Source organism: Geotrypetes seraphini, chromosome 9 (assembly GCF_902459505.1).
Source record: "Geotrypetes seraphini chromosome 9, aGeoSer1.1, whole genome shotgun sequence".
NCBI classification, from domain to species: Eukaryota; Metazoa; Chordata; class Amphibia; order Gymnophiona; family Dermophiidae; genus Geotrypetes; species Geotrypetes seraphini.
In genome coordinates, this window is record NC_047092.1 from 135,529,711 (window position 1) to 135,550,662 (window position 20,952).

Consider the following 20,952-nt stretch of genomic DNA (forward strand, 5'->3'; position numbering starts at 1 on the left):
TTAGAGAATAGTTAAGCTCTGGAATGCGTTGCCAGAGGTTGTGGTAAAAGTGGATAGCGTAGCTGGTTTAAAAAAAGGTTTGGACAAATTCTTGTAGGAAAAATCCATAGTCTGTTATTAAGACATGGGGGAAGCCTCTGCTTGCCCTGGATTGGTAGAATGGAATGTTGCTACTCTTTTGGGGGGTTTGGCCAAGTACTAATGACCTGGATTGGCCACCGTGAGAACGAGCTACTAGGCTTGGTCTGACCCAGTAAAGCTATTCTTATGTTCTTATCTTCCTTGGGGACAAAACTTAAAAGGGCAGACTATCAGATTTTTATCTATGCAGATGACATCATAATATTACTGCCAGTAGTATCCAAAATAAGTAAGATGCAGCATGAGGTATAAATTTGTGTCTTTCATTGGTGAATGGATATGTCCTTCCACCTAAACTAAAATAAGGATAAGATGAAATTTTGTACTAAGTGAGCCAAATTCCAAACTTGATCACAAGGCTTCATTTGTTGTGGGTAACATCAAATATAACCTAGAAACATAATTAAAAACATTAGGAATTATAAGTGTAAACTAACAATGGAACCTCAGACCCATCTGGTAAAAAGCTGTTTCTGGACCCTGAAAAACCTGATATTTCCCCAACGAATATGCATGAGATTTATTTGCATGGAAATTGTATTCTATTGCATGAAAATAGATCTCATGCACATTAATTAGGGGAATCCTAAAAAACTTGACTGAGTTGCAGCCCTCAAGGACCGAGGTTGCCCCCACCCTGCTCTACATGAAAAACCTCTAAAAGGTTTGGTGAAAACTTCCAGAAGTCAAGGAACCCTGGATTCAATTTTTAACCAATTTTTCTAAATCCTAGTCAAAAAGGAAACTTCCTTTAAAAGTAATTTACTAAGATATTTTACAACAACTGCAGACCAATTTCTCAACCCGAGACAACACCAAACAGCTACATGGAGAGCCATATATTGCCAAAATTCTGATCATAAACTCACCATCAAATAGGTGATGCCCAAATCTAAAAAGCTAGAACCAGGATAATCTTATGCCGACAACTGTATAGCTTTCTACATCAATTGTTCTGACTACGTAAAATGTGACAAACCTCCATAGATAGGCCACCTGTAAGGCTAACACAGAGACTTTAAAGAACACATGAAATGGACCTACAGGCTATTACTGTTGGGAGATGACAGACTTAAGGGAAATATCTATATGCATACAATGAAAGCAGTACAAGCAATCAATTTCAATTCATATATTTCTATTTTTATTCCAACTTTACTCAAGACGGAGTATTAAAACAAACATACATAATCATTAAAATAGAAAGCACAATACACAATCACAAGCCAAACACTATACACCAGTGGTATTCAACTCAGTCCTCAGGGACCACCTGGCCAATCAGGTTTTCAGTCTCTGTCATCCATATTCATTGTGGATATCCTGAAAACCAGACTGGCCAGGTGGTCCCTGAGGAATGGGTTGAATACCACTGCTATGCACAATAAAATCCCACTTAAAGCAATACAAGACATTGGCTGAACTATTATGGTTGCATTAAAAGTTGTCATGAGCCAATACTTTATCTGGAAAGAAAATGTTTAAATAATCATTTATAATCACTTTGAAGGCACAGTGTCACAGGTAACTTATTCAACTCCCATAGAACATTAGTAGAAAATGCCTTTCATGTCCATTTGAGGCAAGTCTCTTTGAATAGACGCTCATCAAGCATACTTGCCTCTGCTGAACAGAGTCCTTTTTAGGTATATACCAATACAAAACATCAGAAAGATAGCTTGATGTCCCTTGATATAAACATTGATGTACTAACAGTAATAGCCTGTATATGATACACTCTTGAAATCGGTAACTAGTCTAGTCTCTTCAAGAATTTTGAATCACCTGCAGAGATTGTATACATGTTGTTGGTAATTAAAACCGGTCAAGATCAAAGACTGCATGCAGTACCTTCTAGAAATCCATCGGAGGGAGCAAAGATCACAGCTTACTCCGCAAACTGAGTTTATAGAATGAGCTGAGAACTACATATTGAACATGCACCTGTAATGACAACTCCAAATCCAAAACCATCCCTAAACTTTTCACCCTATGGGAGACTGGAATAGTGACCCACAGACAAAACAATTTCTGCAGAAAATTCAACAATAGGAGTCAAAGAAACAAGAGACAGCTTGGTCTTTGACACATTCAATATCAATCTGTTGTAATTCATCCATAATGAGATATCAAAGATCTGCTGCAGAGACTGTTTCCCAAACAGATGTTAATAGTGGCATGAAAAATTGTATGTCATCCGTATAAATGTGTAGGATAACCCAAGGGCCTCCAAAGGTTTACAAAATTATGATAAATATAAATTAAACAACATTACCAACAGAGCAAAACCTTGTAGCACCCCAGAAGTAACCATATGCAGAGATGAAAATCTATCTCACTCTCACCAATTGCTATTACATAAGTAGGACATAGACTATGCCATTACTGTAACCCTAATTCCACATTCTTCCAACCTTGCCAGCATAATCTAATGATCCAAAACATAGAAAGCTGCAGAGGTATTTACAGTAGAAACACATAAGAACAGCCATACTGGGGCAGACCAAAGGTCCATCAAGCTCAGTATCCTATTTCAGCAGTGGCCAATCCAGGTCACAAGTACCTGCAAGATCCCAAGAAGTAAAACAGATGTTATAAGAAGAAGGAGAGGAAGCTGAGATTGAACGGAAGGAAACTCTCTTGGAGGTAGGTCCGGGGGTAAGCAACTGAAGTGAAGGGAGTACCCCTCCCGGATGATAGACAGCACCCAACTGTGGGTGGTAAAACTTTCCCACTGGGTATAGAAATGATGGAGATGACCCCCGATGGGGAGGGGGAAAGGCTCCAGGAGGAAGGGAGCCCAAAGGCTCGGACCTGGAATTGTCAAAAGGATGGCACGGGCTTCGACGGGGCCGGCGGCTGGGACTTAGGTTGACGCTGCTGCTGCTGCAGGGGCCGTTTCGAAGGAGGCCTAGAGAAAGCAGGAGTGGATTTTTGTGGATTCCTCCGGAGAGGAATTTTATATTGTCAAGCCGGAGAGGCCTTAGGTTTAAGTTTCACCAGAGACGCAAAGGACCGCTCGTGGTCCTAGAGGCGCTTCGTGGCTGCCTCGATGGAATCATCGAAGAGCTTATGGCCACACATGGGAGACTGGCAAGTCGATCCTGTAGATTTGGATCCATATCCACAATCCGGAGCCAAGCGAGGCGATGCATGGCGATCGCAAAGGCTGTAACTCTCAAGGACAATTCAAAGGCATCGTAAGAGGCCTGAAACATATACAGGCGGAGTTGGGAGAGGGTCTTCTCGAGGAGACGAAACTCCTGACGCCGAGGCTCTGGTACGTCCTCCCGGAACGAGCGGAGGGCATCTACACAGAACCGGAGGTAGGACGTGAAGATGAAATTGTAGTTAAGAACATGGTTCGCCATCATCAAATTCTGATAAAGGTGGCGACCAAATTTGTCCATCTTACGTCCCTCCCTGCTCGGGGGGACGGCAGCGTAAATCTTCGAGGAGTTAGACTTCTTCAGGGACGGCAGCGTAAATCTTAGAGGAGTTAGACTTCTTCAAGGAAGACTCAACCACCAAGGATTGGTGGGAAAGCTGAGCACTCTCAAACCCTTTCACCAGGATAGTCCGGTAACGGGACTCCAACTTGGAGGGAATAGCTGTGACTGCATAAGGTGTCTCCAGGTTCCGGAGAAACATCTGCTGGAGAACCTGATGCAACGGAAGGCGAAGTGCCTCACGAGGCATATTGTCAACTCCCAATTCCGCCAGGTATTCCTGGGTAAAGCGGGAGTCGGACTGAAGATCCAAGTGCAGAGCTCTGCCCATGTCAGAGATGAAACGAGAAAAGGAGGAGGTCCGAGAAGAAGAATCATCCTCCGGGGGAGACTCCGATCGAGATCAGGGTGCGGCGAAGAAAGAGGGAGAAACTTCCCTGGAGTAGTAAGCCGGAGCCTTAGAGTCCTGTGAACGGGAGACCGACGAGGTTTAACAAAGGCACGTAGCGGGCGTCGAGGAACGGCCTCATGCCAGATGGACCGGGGAAGACCCCGGGGTCCAAGGAAATCACTGGGGATGCCTCGGAGAAGACGGGGTATAGGAAAAATCCCCAAGTGGCTTCAAAGCAGGCCCTTTAGAAGCCGGCAATTGCCTCAAAGGGGAACATACACTAAAGTCCAATTCGAGGACAAGCGTGTGTCTGGATGGTCTCGAGGTCGGAGACCTGCCCCGACAGGGCAGGGAAGACCTGTTTAGAAGACCTGTTTAGAAGAGGCGAGCCTCATCGCAGTAGCGGTGGAAAAACTGGTCCCCGGCCTGGACCTCCGAAAAGTCACCAGCGACTCAGGGGAGGAAGACTCGCTCGAGGGAATCCAATGAGTCTTACGGGTGAGGCCTCGAGAGATGAGGGGACGCTCAGGCTGGTCAGACCGCGACTGGGTCGACACCGAGGTCAAAGGCATTGAAGTCGGGACTAGTTGGCTTACCACCAAGGAAAGTTGTGTGGTAATAATAGTCTTAAGCATGTCCTCGAACATAGGCACCGAGACCAAAGATAGGTGGGTCAGAGGTGCAGCAGTGCACTCCTTCGGGGGTGACCTCGAGGAAGAGTATTCCATACGTGAGGAGGCACGCTTAGATTGATGTCTCGAAGACGCCGACGAGGCAGTGCTGACATGAGACTCCAAGGTAGGCTTCTTCGCTGGCATACCTGAGGAGGGAAGAGGAGACTTACCTGAGGCCGGAGTAGCAGGAGGGGCTGAGGCCGACGGGGACTTCGAGGCCAGGCCACCCAACGAGGGCGTTGAGGCCGAGCTCGAGGCCAGTCCCACAGGATCCATGGGGCCAAAGATTTGGAGAATCTTGGCCACCCTTCGATGAAGAGCCCGCGGTTGTAAAGTCGCACAACGGGGACACGACTCAGCGCACTGCTCTGCACCTAGGCACTCCACACACCAACGATGAGGATCGGTGATGGAGATAACCCGGTTAGTACGGTTTTTAAATCCAGAACGAGGCCGGAACATAAGAAAAAGGAGGGCCGAGGACCCGCGAGGCCTGGTGGCCAGAGGAAGACCGGGTACCCGGTCAAAAAAAAACACAAAACGACCTGAAAAAAGTGAAAATAAAGAAAATTAAAGGCGCGAGCACAGCGACTCAACAGAAACTAACCAAATAAGCCGCGGTGCAAGAGGGACAACGAGATCGCGCGAAGCAAGGGAGCAGTGCTTCTGGCTCCACGGAAAACAGAGAACTGAGAAGTACCTTCTTACTTCTCATTTATAATCTTAATGAATATTTTCTTCAAACCGCTTAGAACCTAACGGATGTAGCGGTATATAAGAAATAAATTACATTACATTACATTACACTGAGGAAACGCATGCCCTAGGCAGGGCAGGAGGGGCACGCGTGCATGCGTGGGCCAATCGCAAGCCTGAAGGTCTTCAAGAAAGTCTGCTTGCGAAAACGTCCGCTAGGGGGCTCCGTCAGTGACGTCACCCACATGTAGAGAATATGCTGCCTGCTTGTCCTGGGATAAACAGTATAAGGAAGTGATTAGTTCACACAAGTGGCTGCAAAAGCAAGATTTTTCAGAGAAGACCACACAGTTCCAAATCCAAAATATACCCAGCCACATGCATGGGCTGACTCACCACTTGTGTCAATTCCATAGCAGATATAGCATCAAAGATTGCATGTGAATGAGCAACACCCTGTAAGGTCCCCTAATACCACTAGACTGTCAAATTACATCGGTAAAGAGAGCATCAAATTCAACAGTGAAGAACAGTCTTGCTGTAATATTGTAGGAGGATAATTAAACACACATACTGCCATCACAGAATTCTTTATCACCAGCACATCAATTAAACCAACATTGTCACTATAAACATTCTCCATATTGTATACCATCCAGATACATGTGATGGTCGGTATATCAAGCCATGAATAAACTTGAAACTTGATTCATGATACACAATCAACACCCTCCCCCTTTCTTCACATCCCAACCCCAGCTATATTCTGTTGGACAACATTGCTTCACAAACCTGACTGGGTTGTGGTCCTCAAAGATTGCTCATTCCTGATCCAGCAGAGGCTTAGTGCAAATATACTCTCTCTATATATACACTATATTATCTACTTGTTTAGATATGGGAAGCAAAGCTGGAATAAATATCTCAATGGGAATTGAGGTGGGCAGAAAGAATATGTCCAAAATGGGAGACAAGGTAGCTTATCAAGCTGTGTGGAGGCAGTATTCTTCCTTAAGCTAAGAGGGACAGACCAAGGGTTTAGGATATGGATTGAGAGCAATTAGCTATACGGGAGAGGGATAGCACAAAGGGAGCTGAAGTTAGAGAGCAAAAATAGAAGACCTGAGTGACATGGGATGTTAGTTTGTCCTTTTGGCTAGAAATATTTTTAAAGGACACTGTTAGTACACCGTATTATAATGATAGGCACATGACAAGTATATTTTGAAGAGGGGATTGTGTAGAATTTTGCATGGATGGTAACATTCAAATATTTATCATTGCTTTTGTTGTTTGTCTAGAGTTACTTGGTTCTGCCAATAAAAATATTTATTTTTAAAAAAGCATACTAAACTATAGTTAATTAGTCAGGCTTATTTGCTCAGATCACCTCAATCCTCTATAATAAAACCCTAAGAGCACATGCGTACTTAGGGTTTTGTGATCGCTGCACCGTGCTGTGTCTCTCCGTGCCGAATTCCATTTTGGAACACAGAGGCAGGGACTACGCCGGCAACAACCCCCTCTTGCCCTCACTCACCAACTACTGCTGCCACTGCTGCTCCTCTTCAAAGCAGCCTGCTGAGGTTTGCCGGCCGGCTGTAGCGAACCTCGCAGGCCGCTCTCCACCGAGTTGGAGAGCAGCCTGCGAAGTTCGCTACAGCCGGCTGGCAAACCTCAGCAGGCTGCTTTGTTGAAGAGGAGCAGCAGCAACGGCAGCAGTTCGTGCCGGTGGGCCAGAAGATACCAGGAACCATGCATGGAGAGAGGGTAAGAACGGGAGGGGAGGGGGGGAAACAGAAGGGGACCACGGAATAGGCAGGCATGGCACAACAGGGCGCCAGGGGGAGAGGGAAAGCAGGCTGCTTTGGGGGGAGGGGTATGATGGGGGCATACAGCAATCATGCTTTGCTCGGGGGGGGGGGACAGAAGGGGGCCATGGAGCAGGTAGGCATGGCACAACAAGGGGCGAGAGGGAAAGGGGGCTGCTTTGGGGGGAGGGGTATGTTGGGGGCAGACAGCAATCATGCTTTGCTCTGGGAGGGGAGGGAACAGAAGGGGGCCATGGAGCAGGCAGTCATGGCACAACAGGGGGCAGGGGGAGAGGGAAAGGGGGTTGCTTTGGGGGGAGGGGTGTGCTGGGGGGCAGATAGAAATTATGTGTCCCATGCTGGTAAGAAGTGGCGGGGGGAGTGGGAAAGGGGGCTGCTTTGGGGGGAGGGGTGTGCTGGGGGGCAGACAGCAATCATGCTTTGCTCTGGGAGGGGGGGAAAACAGAAGGGGGTCATGGAGAGACAGGTAGGCATGGCACAACAGAGAAATTCAGGCATGCAGGGGGCCAGGGAGACAGACAGAAAGAAAGACAGACAGACAGGGGGGCCAGGGAGAGACACAGACAGAAAGAATGACAGACAGCATCCAATGAGAGAGCGACAAAGGAAAAAAGACAGACAGACATCTACTCTAGCACCCGTTAATGTAACGGACTTAAACAATAGTTAATATATAATTAGCTGGAGGGGTTCAGTGTCTTACATGCCAGGATCATAGATATTGAGCATCTGCTAAGAAAGGGAGTACTACTGTGCTCTAGAAAGATATATTACAGAAGGTTATTTAGTTAGTATTACTCCCAATTGCTTTGTACAGTGACTTAATGGATAAAGAGTTACAATTGGATAGAAATATAACTGGCCAGAAGGATTATAGTGAAAAATTCAAGCATTTTCAGACTGTCAAAATAGTTAATAATTGCAAATTAAGATGTATTCATTCAAATAAGTAATGTTATTTATTCAGTTTCATCTTAGTTTTCTTTCACAATCCCTTTACCCTAATCTACTTAACCTTTTATGGATTACAGGGTGTCACATATTTGGCATATTCTGATTATGAAACACAGGACATAATAAAAAACAGTTATAGTCGAAACTCTGAAACAAAACGGTATAAGCTACTTACTTCACCTCTGACAGTATAACACTAGGATTCAATGGTGATTGGAAGTCGGAGAGTGCTTCTCTGTAAGTACTTTGTTTTAAACAGGTTTGCATTGTCTCCTTTCCTTTTGCTCTACTTAATTTAACAGCATTCAGTTTTATTAAATTGTTGAGGGTCCTCAGTTTATTGAGAGCTACAACCTGAAAGAGCATTGTAGTTTACAAAAAGATATTAAATACAGAACAGATAATAAAGAAAGGCTAAGAGTCTGCAAATGTTACAATTTTAGCATGTCATTCATTATACAGCTCATTTGTGAATGACTCAAGTAAGTGAAACAAATAAGATTAATAAACTTAGCTTGAAATTAAGATACTACCATAGGAAATTAACCACTGTTACATTATTAGAATACATACTTCTGAGTACCAATAGTGTACACAAAACACAATACACTTCACCCTCAGTATTCGTGGGGGTTAGGTGTAGAGCTGGACCGCAAAGTGTGAAAAATTGTGAATAACTTCTCGGCCGACTCTGACCCACTCCGCCTCCCTCCTGCGTTCCCAGAACCTTACCTGGTGGTCTAGCTGTGAAGTGGAGCAGGAGTGATCTTCCTATGCTCCTGCCCGTGCAGAGCCGTCATCAGAATGGCTGCCGTGAGTTCCCGTTGTAGTCTCGAGACGGCTCTGCATGGGGCAGGAGCATAGGAAATCGCTCCTGCCCCGCTTCACCGCTAGACCACTAGGTAAGGTTCCGGGGAGGATTGGACGGCTTAAAAATATCCAAAAAATGAAAATAGTTTTTTTTTTGTAGTATCCGCGGATTCGGAGGGAGAAGTGTACTGTACTAAGTAAAATCAAATAGAAGATTAAGCAACTTGTTCGAACAATGACAAGGGAAGCAAAAAATTAGCTCCCCCAGGTCACAGGTACTGCGGGCAAGACAGAAAAGCCAAACTTACCATTGTGCCTGAAGTCTTTGAACAAACAGTAAACTCTATGATTTGGTTCTGCAAATCTATACTCTAGAGCTGATTGAGGGGGAGGAAGCTAGTGACATTACTATGACTAACACTATGTGGGACATCCTATAACTGGGTCCCACAATTTAGGTGCACCAATGCAGCATGCTGAGTGCCAATCTGTGTAGATAGCAGACTTTCAAAATTCGAGTCCCAGATTGGCATTCTGCATGCTGCTGGTTCGTCCAAAATTAAAGATAGCTTGGTTCTCCATCAGCAAATTAGACGCCATTGAGAACCAGATTAGATGCAAATATTTGAGAATATTAAATTTTCCTATCTGTCCATTGTTGTCAACTAAGATATTAAGGTGCTATCTCAAGGAAATATTGTATTTTGTTGATATCTGAAGCTGCTAAAATTAGGATTTCAAATTATTATTTGCTTAAAAAATATGCTTAATAGACAAGAGAACCTAATGCATTGGAGTCACTTGATTCTTTTGATTTAAACTAAGGGCTCCTTTTATCAAGCCACACTAGCGGTTTAGCACATGTAATACCGCGCGCTAAACTGCCGACCGCGCTATCGCCTCCCTTGAGCAGGCGGTAGTTTTTAGGCCAGCGTGGGGGTTAACGCGTGATGAAATGTCGCGTGCGTTAACCCTGCTAGCGTGGCTTGATAAAAGGAGCCCTAAATATTTTAAAATTTCAAAGGACAATATATTAGGGACAAGCTATCCTGCTATTCTCAAAAATGTAAATCGCGCTACCCTCTTTATAATCTCTAATTCTTATTATTTTTTCCTTCCTTATATTAAAGTTCCTGCCGAGCTCTGTCTTTATGGATAGGATGTGGTATATAAACTTAAGGTTTAGTTTAGTTTAATTTACTGATTCTAATAATATATTCTTTAATCCATCCTAGCTTGAATTACTTTTCTTAGAGAAGGAAGCAACAACAACTTTTGTATACTTATTTAGATGTCAGGTTGGTGAGGAGCTCTTATAGTCTAAAAATATACCAGGCTATTGTATTTGTGGATATTTTCCCAATTGCCTAATTTTATTTAGCATTTATTAATCTCTATATTCCCCACTGATGTAGACTTATTTGCTATATTTTCTCGTTTGATGTTTGATTATATGTAACTTATTAATAAGAAAAAAAAAAAGAACGGCAGATAATAGGCCCAGTTCACAAAAGGCCTGCTTCTATAAAGTCTCTGTTATGGAAGCTCTCTGTGCTGTGGTGTTTAGTGACACTTCATCACAGATACTTCATGTTTTCAAATAATAAATGTGGAAAAATTGCAACAAATGGGGATGGGGGTGTCACGCCAGTACATGTCAGTGCCTGTTCTTGTGTACCTAAATATGTCTCACTAAAATTTCTTGTACATAAATTTCCCCTGAATACCACAAGTGGGACAAGTAATAATGTGTGCCTTCTTGTCAGAGTGATCAGGTTATTTTCATGTAACCCTTTAAATTTATTTTTATTGTAAATCACTTAGATTTGCCTCTTAATTTTACATTTGCAGTATATTAAATAGATGAGTGCCTGGTCATCTGCTTAATTAGGGGAGAGGGCAAACTTTGTTCTGCCTCCTCTCCTGGCTAAATTGCGCGGTATAAGGCGCAAGGACACTCCTGATGCATTAAAAGTATGCAATCCTGGCAAGAATTCACACTAGGAGAGCCCAAGGTTTGAGGCAAAAAAAGCAGTTTTGGAGAAGCAGGGAGCCTTTGAAAAAAAGATTGCTAAAAATCCAAGATGGCCATCGCTAAGAAATTCGCTCCACAGTCGGCAAACTTTAAAAATGGCGATTTCAGGATTTTTCAGGTGGGAGAACACAGGGGAACATGCAGAATCCATCAAAACTTGGAAATTCAGATCCCCCCCCTCCTCCAATCCATCTCACAGGCTGACAGCCTTTACTCACTGTTACCTGTGCTGGGAATGTGATGCAGCCTGTCTCAGCTCTCTTACAGTAGATAGAATCAGAGAATCACTGCCTCATGTTGGGAATGCCTCCTTGACACTGATCTTTGGGCTCTCAGTCAGACTCCGTACCTGACTGTACCCTCCACCCTTTCAGACTGACAGATATGTTCAGAAATGGGTGGAGGTGAAAAACACAGCTGGCACCCTGTGAGGTACCACCGAGTCTCCTAGGTATGCCTAGCAGCCTGTGCTTGAACCTTTATTCGGCAAAAGGAGAAAAAGCGGGGACGGCCCCAACTCCTTAGAAGCTGATACAGACTGAAGTCTGTGTGATCTCCATGCAGGCAGAGTTGAAGAATTGTTCCAAGCACAAGTAAATCCAAAAAAGGACAAAATACACTGAATAAAATAATAAAAAGGAGAGAGAGCAGAACAAGCACACTCCTGCTGGCATGCATGCAGAAGGGAAAAACTACAGATGGAGCTAGAGAGCACAGTGAAGTACAGCAGGGTCAAAGAAAAGATCTGGAGTGGATTCCTTCTGCATATGGCACGTGGCCACTGGGACACAACCTACTTGTCTAGAATGTCTAAGCTTTTGCACTGGAAAATTATGTATATTAGAAGATGCCACACACTAAATGTGGTTTTCTATGAAAAATTATGAACTGTCCAAAGCAACATTTGCAATACCTGCTTGGTAAGCACCTTCATATGCGAAACACTTCCACGACAATAGGCTTCGAGTATTACACCAAACTGAACTGAAACTGCAGGGATGTGTACCTCTGACCTACAAGCAGGAAAAGAAGGTAAGGAAAATTACCATAGGTAGCTACATACTGACAAGGAAGAGACAATTACTTCATGTACATATTAGTACTAGTGCTCTAGCTAAAAAAGCCTAAAATGTTTATACAGGAGAACTATAAAACTAAACTTTAAAAAATTCTTAAATTATTCAATAATACATTTCACATATACAGTATGTTTTCTATAAGAGATCACCATAATATGCATTAAGGAACAAACATACTATGATGGACAAAATAAAAACATCTGCATTAATATACTGCAATTAGGCAACAGTGAGAGAGGGAGATGTAAAATTTAGAAACGACAGATAACATACCCAGTGCTTTTAAAATTGCTGTAGGAGGAGGAGAAACTAAAGTACACTAAAATATCTTTCAGCATATATTCACAATTAACTTAATAAAAGTTATTTCAGTATTAAACATTTGTTTTTACTGCAGATGAACCAGTGAAGATTCCTTAAGTTTTAATGTAGGATAAGGTGGCATTCCTGCAATAACTGGTGAAATTCTTGTTAAAGGGTAAAGAGGATGGGACTTGATATACTGCTTTTTGTTTTTTTTCTATTTGGTTTACACAATCAAAACAGTTCACATATTTTAGATAGGTACTTATTTTTTGTACTTGGGGCAATGAAATGTTAAGTGACTTGCCCAGACCACAAGGAACTGCAGTGGGAATCAAACTCATAACCTCAGGGTGATGAGGCAGCTGCTCTAACCACTAGACCACTCCTGTACTTTACTGCATGTCTTCAAGCAAACATGCCATTTCCAAACTGAATAAATAAATTAAATGAAAAGCAATTTGTACTTTTTCAGCCCTACATTTATGAGGAACTTAAATCTACAACTCTAGTACCTGGTTCGTCTAAAGCAGGGGTGTCAAAGTCCCTCCTCAAGGGCCGCAATCCAGTTGGGTTTTCAGGATTTCCCCAATGAATATGCATGAGCTCTATTAGCATACAATGAAAGCAGTGCATGCAAATAGATCTCATGCATATTCATTGGGGAAATCCTGAAAACCCGACTGGATTGCGGCCCTCGAAGAGGGACCTTGACACCCCTGGTCTAAAGTGAAAGAAAATACAGTATACATGATACAAATACCTCAAAGTAGCAGCAAAACCAGGTACTTCAAATACCAGCTTTTGTCACAATGAACTAATCCTATACCTTAGTATCCTATTTTGTCTTAAATGATTTCATCTATTACATTAAGGCACATTTTGGCATCAAACATTTTTCATTTACATTAAGATTTGTCTATAGTCCGTTCTCGTTATCCAAGTGTTTATGAATTACAAATTCATGTATCCACAGTTGCATAAATTGAAACCAGTACTTCCCATTCGCATCAATGTGTTTGCATATTCGTGGACCTTTGCTCTTTACCATCATGGCCCCCCCCCCCCGAAAAGGCAGTGTTCCCTCCCCAGACAGACACCACCAACCGACACAGAGGAAGGACCCCAGGCCCACCTTGTTTCCCTGGTGGCTAGTGGTGCGTTGGGGCAGGAGCATTTCCTACTTTTTCTTGCCCGTGATGTTTCAGTCTCATTTAAAGTCTCAGCAGCCAATTTCATCACTAAAAGAGCATGGACAGGAGTGAGTGGGAATTGCCTCTGCCCAGCAGGGAAACAGGGTAGGCCTATGGTCCTTCCTTTGGGTCTGTTCAGGGAGGAAGGGGGAACACTTCCTTTTCTTGTCAGGAAGAGGGGGGTGCGTTGACAACGGGGTGGGGGAGTCCTGATGGCAGTTAAAGGAACACTAGTGGGAAGGAGGATGATAAGAATGGGACTTCAGGGGGGTATTCAGTTCTTCAAATGCTGTCCCATGCAGGAGCCTAACCCTATTCTCCCAATAGGATCCACTGTTCACTTTCCGTGGTTTACTGAATTGTACTGAAATTCTAGATGATAATTAGTAAAAATATTGTTTAAATGTTAATTAAATTTGCAGAATTTGGATTTATTTTTGCGCATAAGTATGAATTTTTTTCACAGAATGCCACAAGAAGTATAAAAATCTGAGAGATTTGTTAAAACAATAAATGTGGACATGCACTTAACAATGAAGGAGGGGGGATCCCTAATCATCATTTGAAATAGCTCCTATCCAAATCTACGTACACATATTTTGGTAGAACTGCATCTGCTTACAGATGGCCAAAATCATTCACAAGGATCCAAGTGATACAGTAATTCAGCAGTACCCTATGAAGAATACGTGCTAATATTGAATATCTTCATTTAAAAAAAACATTAAAAAAGAAGAGAGACTACAAATTAAACAATTATTTACAAATCCAGGCCTTGCTTTTTTTTTCTTATTCAATTTTGCAATACCCTCCTCTTATTCTCTGTTTTTCCTTTGTTCTTGTTACTTGTATTTCTTCTACAACATGTAAAAGTTATAAAGAAAAATTAGGTTCTTACCTCTGTATTATTCTTTCTTGCATATGTGTCTAGTGGTCCTGAATGCTATAGGTCTTGTATCTGAATTAGCAAGTTGCTTGCAGAAAACTGTCAATCATGTTTTCAACTCCACCTCCTTCCCAGGGAGCTGCTCCTGCCCCCTCTGTTAGTACAAAAGCAATCAAGTAGCACTGTAATAAAAGACATAACTGAAAGGAAGAAAATGGGTAAAATTCTCTGACACTACAATTTTGTTCTGTAACAAACATAGTAAATAACATTATAGCATCCAAACTTGTGCAACCAGTATTAATTATGTATAGTGCTGTTAGCTACTCACATGACTTATCAAGCAGAGACTTGTCAGAATGTATGGTCATGAAGATTTTCCTATGCATCATGTTTCTTTCTTTTTTTTTTTTTTTTTTTCAATCCTCTCAGTTCCTCTGAAAGACAGAGAATTCTTCAAATCCAGACTGATCCTAAGGCAAAAGACAGGCATAGCCCATTCACAGAATGGGGCTTCAGGACCACTAGACACAAGAAAGAAGGTTACTGAGGTAAGAACCTAATTTTTCTTTCTATTGCAATGTGTCTAGTGGTCCTGAACACTAGGGATGTACCAAAGCAGTTCCTAGAATCTAGGCCTGCTTTCAAAATAAAGGCCTCGAAAGTGGCATCCTTCCTGGCTACTATGTCCACCCTATAGGACCTGGAAAAGGTATGAACGGTAGACCATGTAGCCACTCAATAAATCTGCTCAGGCGAGAGAGCCCTAGTCTCCACACACAAGGAACAACTCCTCTAGTGGAGTCTGCATTCAATGTAATCAGTGGTTGTTTACCATAGACCACATATGCTGAGTAAACGGTCATTTTAATCCATCTGGAAATTGAGGTTATAGACACCAGCCTCCTTTTCATGGCATGACTGGTCAGAACACAAAGGTGATCCGAATGGTGAAACTCATCGGTAACCTCGAGGTATCGAAGAAGCATTCGCTTGACACCCAGCAAATGCAACGCTTTATCATTTTTCTTAGACCCCGTAGGGCAGACAGAAGGCAAATGGACTTCCTGATTGATGTGGAAGGACAAAACTACTTTCGGTAAGGAAGGAACTGTGCATAAGGAGAGTCCTGCTTCTGTGATCCTAAGGAAGGGCTCCCTGCAGGAAAGAGCTTGTAATTCAGAAACCCGTCTCACCGACGTAATCGCCACCAGGAACACAATCTTGACTGTAAGATCCAAAAGGGAAACCTCCCGTAAGGGCTCATAAGGAGCAGTGCAGAGACCTTGCAACATGATGCTAAGATTCCAGGAAGGGAAAGAGGGATGCACTGGAAGGCGCAACTTCAGAGTCCCTTTAACAAACTGGGAGACATCTGAGTGAGGCCAAAGAGCCTCTTCCCCTCCCTGAGCTTGGAAACAGGAAAGGCATGTTACCTGCACTTTCAGAGAACCTACCGAGAGCCCTTCTGAACATATACCAGTGCTGAAAGGACTTCCAGATTTTAGCATAGGTTGCCACCTTGGATGGCTTCTTAGCGCTGAGCAAAGTGGTAACGACCAAGTCCAAATAATTCTTGCTTGTCAGGGTGGCCTGCTAAAGAGTCATGCCGTATGCCCAAAGTGTTCGATAGTAGGCTATCTCGGCAGTCTGAGGCCTGTATCCATCTGGAGACAGACTAAGTCTGCAAACCATGGCCTGCGAGACCAATTGGGTACCACTAGGATTACCAAGCCTGGATGGATCACAATCCTGTGAATGACCCAACTGTGCATGGGCCCTGAGGGAAACACATATAAGAGCTTGTTCTCTGGCCATGGTTGGACTAATGTGTCCAACCCCTCGTTTATGAGCTCATATCTCTGGCTGTAAAAATGAGGCCGAACTATGGGATCGAAAGCCCGGATTAAGAGCCTGCTAACAGAAAAAATTGGCCTGCACATTTTTTACTCCTACCACGTGCATGGCTGAGAGAGTCTGCAAGTAAGCTTCTGCCCAAAGGAAGAAGAATTTGGCTTCTAGGCACAATGAGGCCCTTCTGGTGCCTCCTTGCCTGCTGACATATGCTACCGCTGTTATATTATCCGAGAAGACTCTGACTGCCTTGCCTTTCAAAGACTTATGTAGTGCCTGAACTGCTAGACGAATGGCACTGAGTGCCAGGCGATTTATGAAACATTTCTGTTCAGGCGAAGTCCAGTGCCCCTAGACTGGGTGTCCATTGCAGTGATCCCCCCAACCATAATGGCTGGCATTGGTAGTTAATATCTTGCAGGAGGAGATGCAAAGAGGCATGCCACTGGAAAAGGTAGCTGACCTCAGTCACTACCGCAGACTGCTCTTCACTATAGGTAGCCAGGAGAGTGGCTGTTGTAGCAAGACCAACTGAGGAGACCAGCGAGAGAGGCTTGGAGAGGTCTTGTGTGTGCTCTGGTCCAAGAAACCTCTATAGTCGCCATCATTGACTCCAGGACCTGCAGATAATGCCATGGGAGCCAGTCTCTAGAACAGCTCCTAAATCTGCTTCTGGAGTTACAGTCTGTGTGGCTCTAGAAGAAACACTTGGCCAAGATTGTGTCAAACAAGACTGCCAGGTACTCCAGGTGCTGAATCAATGCCATCCGACTCTTCTTGAAGATAAATATCCAGTCCAAGTCCTGGAGGAGTCGTACCATTCTCGAAACCGCCAGCTCACCTTCCTCCTTGGATGGAGCTCTGATGAGCCAATCATCTAAATATAGGTGCACCTGAATCCCAGCTTTGCGGAGGTGTGCTGCTACAACTACCATCACCTTGGTAAAGGTGCCATGACCAGGCTGAAGGGGAGCGCAGAGAACTGGAAATGCTGCTCCAGCACATGAAATTGCAAGTACCTCCCTGTGGGTCAGGAAAATGGGAATGTGAAAATAGACCGCCATCAGATCAAGGGAGGTAATGACCACTATGATCGACTGGTCTCCTGAAACAAGCTGCCCGAATCCCTACGGTAGGCCCGTGTCTGGCAGTGTTCAAGGCCTGTTTAAAAGCCCACCTCTTTGAGAGTTCTTTTGACTCCTAACTTCTCTCACCTTGGGTTCTGCATCCCCTACCCTCTATGTCATGTCTTCTGTCCAATTTAGACTGTAAGCTCTTCCGAGAAGAGATCATCTAAAAATGTAAAAATGTACAGCACTGTGTACACCTTTCAATGCTGTTGTAGAGTATCTGCTTGAGCCCAAGTCTACATCCAGGAATGGCTCTATGACATTTAGAGCCAGTAGCTTTTTTACCGTAGCCCGAAATTTGAGGGCTCTCTCCAGTCGGCTGGCTAGAGAAGTTACAAAGCAATATGGCAGGAGGGCACTGAAATCGATTTTGTACCCCTCTCGGATTACATCTAGAACCCAGTAGTCTGTGCCAATCTAAGACCAGACTCACCAAAAGGCCAAAAGTCTGCCCCCTAATCTGGGAGAGTTTGGCCCCTGGCCTGGCATTACTGTGCTTTCTTAGTGGCTAGTGAGGAGCGAGAGCCCGAGACTTGCTGTCTTCTGCCCCCACTAAATCTCTGATGCAATCCCTGAAAGGGCCTTTGTGTCATTTTGCCTCCCGAATACATACAGAATCTTCAGGAACTTCGAAAATTGCCCCATCCTGAACTCCGGGCCATCCATCGGATCTGCTGTCTGGTAAGGCTTGGGATGACGGTCTGTCATACTGACCATGAGTGATGTCTTGGCGGAGCCACTGTCCGCACTCTTCAACCTCTCCCTTAGTACAGGCAGCGTCCCGTTGGACTGGAGGACGGCTAACGTCATTCCACTCCACAAGAAAGGCTCAAAGATGGAGACAGCAAACTACAGACCAGTGAGTCTAACATCGATAGTGAGCAAACTAATGGAAACTCTAATCAAACACCAATTGGATAAGATCCTGGATGAAGAGAATCTACGGGATCCCCGACAACATGGATTTACTAAGGGGAGATCATCCCAATCCAACCTGATCAGCTTCTTTGATTGGGTGACGGAGAAGCTGGATATTGGGGAGTCCCTAGACATCGTGTACCTGGACTTTAGCAAAGCATTCGATAGCGTACCACACCGCAGGTTGCTGAGCAAGATGAGTTCTATAGGATTAGGTGACACATTGATGCAATAGGTTGGGAACTGGCTTGGAGGTAGGCTTCAAAGGGTGGTGGTGAACGGCACCCCCTCCGAAATGACGGAGGTGATCAGTGGAGTGCCACAGGGCTCAGTCTTGGGCCCAATCCTATTCAACATCTTTATAAGGGACTTGTCAGAAGGGCTTCGAGGTAAAATAACATTATTCGCCGATGACGCCAAACTAAGTAATGTAGTGGACAAATGCACAACAGACGAAGATTCAATGCCCGACAACATGATGCACGACCTACTCCTACTGGAGCGCTGGTCTAGGACATGGCAACTCAACTTCAATGCCAAAAAATGCAAAGTTATGCACCTGGCAGCCAAAAGTCTTATACACTTAATGGCGAGATCCTAGCAAAAACGGTAGCAGAACGAGACTTGGGGGTAATCGTCAGCGAGGACACGAAGTCTGCCAATCAAGTGGAGCAGGCTTCGTCCAAGGCAAGACAAATCATGGGTTGCATACAAAGGGGTTTCGTCAGCCGTAAGGAGGAAGTCATTATGCCATTGTATAGATCCATGGTGAGGCCCCACCTGGAATACTGTGTGCAATTTTGGAGGCCACATTATCGCAAGGATGTGATGAGACTGGAGTCAGTGCAGAGAATGGCCACCCGGATGGTCTCGGGACTCAAGGATCTTCCATACGAAGAACGGCTTGACAAATTACAGCTATACTCGCTCGAGGAACGCAGAGAGAGGGGAGACATGATCGAGACGTTCAAGTATCTTACGGGCCGCATCGAGGCGGAGGAAGATATCTTCTTTTTCAAGGGTCCCACGACAACAAGAGGGCATCCGTGGAAAATCAGTGGCGGGAAACTGCGAGGTGACACCAGGAAATTCTTTTTCACTGAAAGAGTGGTTGATCGCTGGAATAGTCTTCCACTACAGGTGATTGAGGCCAGCAGCGTGCCTGATTTTAAGGCCAAATGGGATCGGCACATGGGATCTATTCACAGGGCAAAGGTAGGGGAGGGACATTAGGGTGGGCAGACTAGATGGGCCGTGGCCCTTATCTGCCGTTTATTTCTATGTTTCTATCTAGGCCCTTGCCAAATAGTGTCTGCCCCTGAAAGGGAAGCCTGCTTAGCATAGCTTTAGAGGCCCATTGTCTGATCCAGAGCACCCGTCAGGTGGAGTTAACTTGCTCACAACTCTGATAAGATCATACAGAGCATCCGCAATATAGTTCATCCCAGAGAGGAACATTTGAGGATCTTCACCATTTATTGCAGTGTTCTGCAAACCTTTCAGCACCAGAGCACACTAAACCTGGTGCCATGGCCAGAAGGCACCCAGAAGTGCGCAGAAGCTGACACGATGATATCACACAAATGTGTGATGACATCATGTCGACATCCAAGCATACGCGAAGGCCCTCTGGCTGGACCCTCAACCTGCCCCTTTGCCAGTGTGGGATAGGAGAGGTGCCAGCAAGAAGGAGAGTCATTGGTGTCAGCTAACAGCCTATAAGACGAGCCTCTCACCATGAGAGGCATGTCCTGTAAGCAGCCAGCCAGCTCCTCTCCTCCTTGCCGGCATCTCACAGCCACTTGGAATCTGCCATGGCACACAGTTTGTGATACACTTATCTATTGGGTCTGAGGACTGAGAAGGCAAGTGTGACAAGCACAAAGGAAGATGCAACTGCTACCTTAAATCCTAGGGCCAAAGCCTCTGAGGAGCAAGTTCACTTTAGGGTCCAGAGTATCCTTTAATATCACCCCCTCCTTCACTACCCAGAGAGGTTCAGTTAGTGACCTGAGCCACCAGCAAATCCACTTTTGGCTGAACAAACCTGCTGGAAATCTGGTGCCATTGGATATAACTTGGCCATAGTTTTAGCCACTCAAAGGGATCCCTCTGGTGATCAGCTTAGTGATGTCCAGAGGGAAAAAATGCAGTCAGAGCCAAAGAACTGCGCAGTGAGAAGAGGAAGCTGGTGGGACTTCCAGCTTTAAATCTTGCAGAGAGGTGGGAATAGTGCTCGAAAGCCAGTATACTGTGGGGTCTTCCCCCAATCCTGGGTTTCTACCTCTTGAACGCTGTCCTCCTACATGGAAGCAGACTCAGCCAGGGAGACATCATCCTGGGATAAAAGTGGCATGGAATCGGACTTGCCATCCTCCCAGTCTGTGACAGACTGAACCTCCTGGACCAAGTCTGCGTCCTTGTCTGGTTGGAGCCCTGCTGAGGGGAGAACAACTGTGCCACCACCACTGGTGCGCTACTAATAGACAATAAGAACCCTTTGCAGTTTAAATAGGCATTCTACATCCGGCTCACAAAATCTGGGGTGAAGCCTTTTACTGAGGGTCTCGCCAACTCCGGCATGAACCCCCTGCTGGTCCTCATGGG

General features: G+C 44.6%; 1 protein-coding gene across 3 annotated transcripts in view; it reads right to left on the reverse strand.

Moving 5' to 3' along the window:
- The window catches only part of PIK3CB (phosphatidylinositol-4,5-bisphosphate 3-kinase catalytic subunit beta), a 596,095-nt gene that overhangs the window by 73,329 nt on the left and 501,814 nt on the right, over positions 1-20,952 (reverse strand). For all 3 annotated transcript variants that reach the window (XM_033957959.1, XM_033957960.1, XM_033957961.1), the window contains 2 exons: positions 11,896-11,995; positions 8,313-8,491 (listed from right to left, as the gene is read on the reverse strand). In XM_033957959.1, the coding sequence (XP_033813850.1) occupies positions 8,313-8,491; positions 11,896-11,995 (279 nt within the window). The remainder of the gene's footprint in view (positions 1-8,312; positions 8,492-11,895; positions 11,996-20,952) is intronic.